Source organism: Mesoplodon mirus (assembly GCF_964341445.2).
Source record: "Mesoplodon mirus genome assembly, chromosome: 8".
NCBI lineage: Eukaryota > Metazoa > Chordata > Mammalia > Artiodactyla > Ziphiidae > Mesoplodon > Mesoplodon mirus.
This window is the reverse complement of record NC_138984.1, coordinates 93,858,333-93,866,759: the sequence shown is the minus strand read 5'-3', so window position 1 is coordinate 93,866,759 and position 8,427 is coordinate 93,858,333. Positions and strand designations below refer to the sequence as shown.

The 8,427-nt window shown below is 35.1% G+C and overlaps 1 protein-coding gene across 1 annotated transcript in view; it reads left to right on the top strand.

Annotated features, from left to right (window-relative positions):
* The window catches only part of LOC309809377 (pre-mRNA-splicing factor CWC22 homolog), a gene marked incomplete at its 5' end in the record, with an annotated part of 7,343 nt that extends 502 nt beyond the window's left edge, over positions 1–6,841 (top strand). The window contains 2 exons of the mRNA XM_082630430.1: positions 3–57; positions 4,350–6,841. Of these exons, the coding sequence (XP_082486556.1) occupies positions 3–57; positions 4,350–4,921 (627 nt within the window). The 3' untranslated portion in view covers positions 4,922–6,841. The remainder of the gene's footprint in view (positions 1–2; positions 58–4,349) is intronic.
* Positions 6,842–8,427: the final 1,586 nt, after the last annotated feature.

Below are 8,427 nucleotides of genomic sequence, written 5' to 3'. Positions count from 1 at the left end.
AGTCTTCTAGCGGAGAAAGCGCTTCTTCATCTGCCAGTAGTCAGAGCTCAGCCTCAGGTACTGAAACTCATGTATAGTTGATCGTGCTCTTTTCTAACAAGTGTATTGCTGGTGGTATTTACAAGGGAAGAGAATAATTTGATTGCTTATTTATTTAGAGTTCAGTTGTTTAAAAGCCACAGTTAATAATATAAATGATCATCTATCACTGTTGCAGTGTATACTGAATTCAGCATTTATAATGCTAAGATTATCTTTTGGAATCCTCTTCAATGAAATGAAGATATTCCATTGGCAAATATTTATTTGAGTGCTGACTGAAATGCCATTCATAATGTCTGTAATCTAGTTTACAGGAGCTTTCCTGATGGTTATATTTTAAAGAAATTTTAATTTTTTACTTTTAATAGTGAAGTTTTATATTAGTAATTGACGCATACCACACATTCAGTGCATACATTTTAAGTGAACAGCTGTATAAATTTTCATAAACAGACCACATCCGTGTAGCCAGGACCCAGAACGAGAACGACCAGTACCCCAGAAATCTTCCTTTTTCCCTCTTGTACTTACTACCACTCCTCCCATCCACTGCCTCATGGCAGCTCCTGTTCTGATTTGTAATTCTATAAATTAATTTTGCCTGCTTTTAACTTTAGAATTATGTATTAGGAACTCCTTTATGTTTGGTTTATCTTTCAACTTTATGTTTGTGAGATACGTCCGCACTATTGTATTTAGTTATAGTTCATTCATTCTCATTGCTGTATAGTTTTTCACTATGCAGGTATTCCACAGTATATTTAACATTTATCCTTTTTATTCAAATTTAAATTTATAAATAGTGTTGCCATCAATGCTCTTGTACATATCTTTTGGTGACATACATATATATATATATATATATATATATATATATATATATATATACATTTCTGTTGGATATGTACCTAGAGGTGGAATCACTGGGTTGTAGGGTGTGTGTAGATACTGCCAAACAGCTTTCCAAGTGGTTATTCTAGTTTACTCTCCCATCAGCCATGTATGAGAGTTCCCATAGCTCCCATCTTCCCTAACACTTTAACTGACTGTCTTTTTCATTTTAACCATTTTGGTGGGTGTGTAATGGTACTGCATTGTGGCTTTAATTTGCATTTCCTTGATCAGTAGTGAAGTTGAGCATCGTTTTCTGTATTATTGGCCATTTGGATATTTTCTTTTTGTTAAGTGGCTGTTCAGATTTTTTGCCTCCTCCCCCCCTTTTCATTAAGTTGGCTTTTCTGTTGATTTGTAAGTGCTTTTATGTATTTCAGATATGAATCTTTTGTTACATGTATGTATTGCAAGTAACTAGTCCTGTTCTTATCTCTCGAGCCCTGCAAGGCTGCCAGAGCTCTGCTGGTCTATGTCCCTCAGCAGCAGCCCTGAATCAGCAGATGCTCGCAGGGAGAAAGTGACATTACCTTACCTCTCTGGGGTTCTGCCTTCTCTTGAGTCTTGGCCCTTCTAGTCCTCATTTTTTTTTTTTTTTTTTTTGCCAGCTCTCTGGTGTCTTTATTTTTTACTTTTTATCTTGAACTAATTTTTGACTTATAAGAAAGTTGCAAAAATAGTACAGAGAATTTCCATATAGTCTTCACCCAACTTCCCCTAATGTTAGCATCTTCCATAACTGTAGTTCACTTATCAAAACCAGGAGATTAACATCAGGAAAATACTATTCACCAAACAACAGGTCTTATTTGAATCTCACCAGTTTTCCCACTAATGTGCTTTTTCTTTTTCCAGGGTCCTCCTTGCCTTTAATTGTATTTCTCTTTAATCTTCTACAACCTGTGGTAGTTCTTCTCAGGCTTTCCTTGTTTTGACTGGCTTTGACCCTTTTTAAGTCCTCTGGTCACTTATTCTGCAGAATGTCCCACAGTATGGAGATCTGTCTGATGTTTTCTCATGATTAGAATGAGTGTATTCATTTTTGGCCAGAATACCATAGAAACAATGTGTTGTTCTTACTGTGCCTTATTGAGGAGTTGATAATATTGATATTGGTGACATTAAGTTTGATCACTTGGTTAAGGTGGTATCTATTGGGTTTTTTCATAGAAACTGTTTTTCTTTATAAATTAATATCTTATAGGGAGATAATTCAATACTATGCAAATCTCCTCTTTCTCCTCTAACTTTCAGTCTTCTATTTTCACATCCATCTGTGGATCTTATCGGCAACACTTACTACTGTCGTGTTTGCCAAATGGTGGTTTTCCTGTTTGTCTCTTTTTTTCCACATTTGGTAATTGAATTTCTCCTGTAAGAAAGAGTTGTGCCCTCCTCCATTTATTTATTAATTCAACTATATATTTATATCAGTGTGGACTCATGAATATTTATCTTATTCTATGGGTTAAAGTCCAATGCTATCATTTATTTTCTTGTTCAGATCATTTCAACTTTGGCAATTAGGAGTTCCTTCAAGTTGACTCCAGTGTTCTTTTGACATACTCCCATCCCTTTTTTTGAGCAGTTCCTTATAGCATCTTAAGTTGCTCCAGATCTTTAGTGCCTTTCAACAGAAGATGTTAAAATTTTATCTGGCATTTCTAGTTGTTTTCAGCAGCATCACTAGTCTTTCACAATTTTCTCCATCCTCCTTGGGAAGGGGAAGTGCTATAGTAAAGGATTTTTTCAAATATGCCATTTTCTGAAAAGGTCTACGTTGTTTTCCCCAGGGCCAATTCTGCTTTCTTTCATCATAGTATCTTAGTTTGAATAAGAGATAGTCTGATTGTCCAAAATGCATGTCATTTCTTGTATCTTTTAATGTGTATTTCAGAGAGGCAGCACTTCTCCCCACAGCCTTATTAGTAGGTTGGAAGGCTAGTCTTTACATGCTTGTTTCACTTCAAAGTGTTTTACATACTAAGTGGCATGTAGAATTAGGGAACTTTCAGTGTTTTATATTATTAGAGCAAGATTCCATTTGCTCACAGGAAATTTTATTCTTGAATTGAAATACACTAACATTGTTCATTTACCATTCACCTCTAAAGAATTTGTTATTTCGTGGTGTCTGTTTTGAGAACAGATGATAACACAGCATGAACTGCTGCAATAAGGAAGCTTGCTGATTCAGAATTAATTTGCCTCATCATACTGTTTCAGTAGAGAGCTTTCAGTTTTATCAGTAAAATATTAAATAGCATAAAAGCAATATGAACTTACCCCAAATTAGAAAATTTTAAAGCAAACACCAAAGAGAGAGAAGAGTGCCTATTATTATAGGGCTCAGGTTTTAGTGTCAAGAAGCACCAAGAGTGGCATACACCAGGGTCAGAGAGACGTCGATTCTGCACACAGCCAGATGGTTTCTGCTTGGGTAGCTGCAGCTCAGCTGAGCTGCTTGATAGGAACCAGAGAAATAGGTCCTTAGTGGCAAACCAACTGACTGTGCCTGGGGTAGGCATTTGTCAGGAGAAACAGAGGCTGGTACACTGACGTTTGGGTGGAGGTAGGACAAGGGTAGGCAACTTTCCACCATATTTTCTTCTTTTTGTTATGTATTCATATGAATTTGACAGAAATTGTGGTCATCTCAGTACCCTTGATGATGTACCCAAACTAAATAACACAGATATAGTGATTGAATGTGTTTTATAGCTTAAAATGGTAAGATATTTCATTGTAATTAATATTTATATTTGTGATCATATCAATAAAATTAAAAGTTCCAAGGCCTTCTTAGAAGAGTTTTCTCAGAAATCAAGCCTTTGTGGCTCTCATAAAGCCTATGATGATATCTCAATATAGCTTCTCTTTGCTAGTACAATTAGTACTTCTCTGATAGCAGGACTATCATTTCTGTAGGCAGAGGTTTTCATTTGAAAAATACATATTCATATCATTACACAAACCCAGTCTTCCCGCTCAGCCCACCTTTTAGGAAGTGATGTTGCTGGCATGTATGATTATTGCATTTTAATTATGTACGAGATCTGACATAATATTTCATATGACATAATGCATGTGGGCTGGAATTTATGTTTTGGATAAAATTTGTGAGTGGAAATGTACCACTTCAGTCACTTCATTAAAACTTTTACATTTGCTATAGTTTATTTAAAGTTCTTGTTTACTCTTGAGTTAAGGGTCAAAGCAGTACTTCAGTTAATATATTGTATATTCTTAAAAATTACACTATTTGTATAATGTTGTCATCAGACTTTGCATTCAGTCGATTTGGCTCTGCATCCAGTTTGTCTGAATTAGTAAACCTATAATGCATCAATAAGTGTGATTTTTCAGTTGTGAAATTAAGACTAAAATGAAAGCTATATTTCATTTTACACATGCAGATAAAGATGTAAGAAAGAAGGGGCAAGGGAACCACAGAAGGAAAGAAGTAAATAAATTGATCAGGAAACAACACACGAATGATAGGAAACAAGAAGAAAGGAGACCAGAGCAACGGCAGCAGGAAGCGAGGACCGAGAGAGAAAGGAGGTCAGAGAAACCCAGAGACAGAGATTCAAGAGATCCCGTTACAAAGTACACGTCAGACAGAGGGCTTCCTTCTGAGCGAAACAGCTACAGCAGAGCCATGAAAGACAGAGACCAAGAAATGTACATGGATTTGGAACATAATCTTGGGGATCCCAGAAAGAAAAGAGGAGAGAGAAGAAATTCCTTCTCTGAAAATGAGCACAAATACCGAAATAAGGACAGTGAGAATTTTAGAAGAAAGGATAGGTCCAAGTCAAGAGAAAAGGATAAAAAACATTCAGCCTCTAGAAGTGATGAAGATAGGTATCAGAATGGTGCTGAGAGGCGATGGGAAAAATCTAGCCGATACTCTGAACAATCCAGAGAATCAAAGAAAAATCAGGACCGGCGAAGAGAAAAGTCTCCAACAAAGCAAAAAAAATAATTCTGCAAAATTACAGAAACTGAACATGCCTTATATTCAGTTGAAACAAATTATTTTTTACATTGATTGACAACCTTTGTAGCTTGTATAAAGTACTGGTTTGTATTTGTACATTTAAAAAATGCTTTCATTTAAAAAAATGTTTTGTAATTGATACATCTCAAGGCCCTCCACATAAAATTATTTGAAAAGTTTCACCAGAGAGGGATGTAATTCTTGCCAATATTTTGTTAATAAAATGATCAAATGCTCATTGAATCAGTGATTTTTTTCCATTGACAAAATTTTTTCCTGATAATAATGTTTCCAATTGTTTATAGAATTATTATAATAAATTGTTAGTGACTTTTTATTTGTAACTGAAGACCAAAATAGATGAACCATTTCAGGTTAACATTTTTGCTTTGTTAATGAGATGCTATGAACCTTTCTTAGGAGTCACGCTTTTTTTTAAGTAGAGGAATTATTTTAAGTTTCATATTATGTCTTGAACAAAATAAGTATGTGTAGTTGTTTTCGGAAGTGTTTTGGTGAAGCTAGGTGTATGTTAGTCTTTAAACAGATACACAGCTATCTGATTTATAATTAGGACTTCTCGATAACATCTCTTTCTGTACTGTTAGATGAACGTTTAATTGAAATTCTTTGTGATTAGTGCTTTTTCTCAGCCTTGAAGTTATATCACTGTTGGTAAGTTAATATGTATTTAATTTTTAATTTGGATTAATAGATCACCAGAAAACATACAGTCATGAGAAATGTGGGCAAGTCTAACTGTGAAATAATTCGAGTTTTTTTTATAAGAATTTTAAGGGTTTCTATCATTGTAACTCTCACCAGTTAATATGTGACCGTATTATTTATTACTTTTGAAATAAAATATTGCCTCTGAAATTTTAGATCTGCTGACAGACATTTAACCTTTTTTACTAAATAGACCACTTGTACTTGTTCACCTTAAAAGTACATAAAATCCATTTTAGCCAGTATCCAGGTTCAAGAGTAATGGGACCACCATTTTAATGTTTTGCTTTGAGATGTACTCTGATTCAAAATGTCTTCTATTTTTGTTATTTAAAAACTTGAGTATAAGTAACAATAAAGTCCATGTCAGTAAAGAAATAATATGCTCTCCTCCTCCTCTCCCTCTGTCCCCCAAAGTATTAAATCGAATATGGCAGCTTGGAAAAATTCTTTTCAACACTTTCTCCATCTGTGGTGGTTAGAAGGTGGTGAGTTGTGATTACAATGGACATAGTACATTTCACAGAACTGTGAAGCTCAGCAAATTGGATTTAAGGAACACATAGGCTGTAAGCCCTAAAGGAAATAAATAAGCGTTAATTTTTTTTTTTTAGCTAAACATTGATCTTTAGAGGTGGTAACAAGGAAAAAAACAGTGGACTAGAAATTTTATTTTCTTCACTTTAACCTTAGTTCATAATTTCTTTTCTAAATGTAAAAATGGGAAACCATTCTTTTTATTGAGTACTTAAGACCTTGAAGAGTTATTAAAGTAGATTTTTTTTAATGTAACTTTTATGAGCTTCTGTGTGCCCAAGTCTGTTCTAGGAATTAGAGGTAAAACAATGAAAGAAAGTCTCAGCTCTTATGGTGGGGAGAGAGAATGGTGAAAGACAATGAACAAAGAAATGTAAGTGTACCCAGTGGTAATAAATGATGTGAAAAAGAGAGAGTGTGTGATAATGGCGGGGGGCGGGGGGTGATGATTTTACGTAGGAAGGACAGAGAAGATATCTCATAAGGTGGTGTTTGCTGTGGGAAAAACCAAGGTAGAAGGAACTGCTGAGGCATAGGTATTTATTTATAATAAATATTGCCTGGAAAGTTTTGTTAACATTTCCTGTTGTACTTTTTTTTTAATTATTAAAATTACTTATTTTTTTCTCTATAAGTAAAGTCTCTTTAATTGGAATCCCAATAACCTGATAACAGATAATCATTATCAACAGATGATAATAGATATCATTCAACGTGGATTGGATATGTTCCTGTATTTTAAAACAGGAAAGGAACTGCTAAGTGAATTAATAATATAAATAAAGTTGTAAGGAGGATGCTTAATATTCTTAAAATAACATACCATTGTTGCATACTGTTAACTGTTTCCTGTTGTACTTAATTCAGCTTTTTTTACTCTTCACGATTTTATTTACTCTTACAAAAGCAGTTAACGGAACACTTAAGTACCTTCAAGCAGAAGTATTTAAAGTGTAAGGGAGTCATATCAGGACATAATACATAAGAGCCTGGGTGGGGAATTGCTCTATTCGCCTTCTCGATGCATTTCTATAGCGTCAAATATGTGTTCCTGTCCACTGCCTGCCACTCAAGCAGGTTTCTCGCTTTCATCCTTTTTAATATGCAGACAAGAAATATGTTTGCTATGTCTAATTTTTTACTTTTCAGGATTAGCATTTTACAAGGATCACCTGAGTTCTAGATACTTCGCAAGCGTTGCTCATTGTTTATCAGTTTCGCAACTTCCTTGCCTCCAAGGTTCTCTTCCCCCATCCCTGCCTTTCACATCCTTAGCCACCCCGTCCTGTGGTCATCTCCTTCATGTTGACATCAAAATCCATACCACCTCTGAAAACTCTCCTTCAAGCACTGTACTTTGACCCCTGCCCATCCAGCTCATCTGCTTTAATGCTGCTATTCTAGCAATCTTCTTTACTTCATCACAACTTTAGAGCTATTGACTTTGTTCTAAGGTTACCCCCTCCCTCATTTCTTCACTTCCTTGTTCTGTGGTCCATCATTTGATAGATGAACAAATGAATAAACTGATTTCCACAAAATAACCCTTTGAGAAGTGGTTTTGTCTTCCTGTATTGCAGAAGAGTGAAATCCAGAGGTTAATTAGGCCACAAAGCTGGTATGGAGCAGAACCAGATTTTAACCCAGACAAGCTTTATTCCAGCTTGAGAGGAGTAATATTTGAGGACCAGCTCTGCCACCTACCAGCTCTGTGGACTTGGGCAAATTATTTCATCTCTCCAACCTTCACATTCATCTTTAAAATGTTTATTGTGCCCACAGGGAACTACATTCAATATCCTGGGATAAACCATAATGAAAAAGAATATAAAAAAATGTATATATGTGTAAAATGGAGTCACTTTGCTGTACAGCAGAGAGAACACAACACTGTAAATCAACTATACCTCAAAAAAGATTTTTTTAAGTTTATTGTGCCCACCTTACACAGTTATAGTGATGATTAAATGAAATAAAGCAGTCAAAGGCCTGTAGTAATACATAGCACAAAGTGGGCATTTAACAAATACTGGTTTTCTTTTTCCCCAGCATCTAGCAAAGACTTAGGAGAAAATTGAGGTTCATTGCCTGACTCATGATTGCTGTTATATGTCATCTGTGATACAGTGTTAAGAAAGGATTGTGTTAAAATAGCTACACAGAAAATTAATGGATTTTTCTAGAGTCAGTGTGTGACAAAGAGTAATTCTCTATCATTTCTCTCC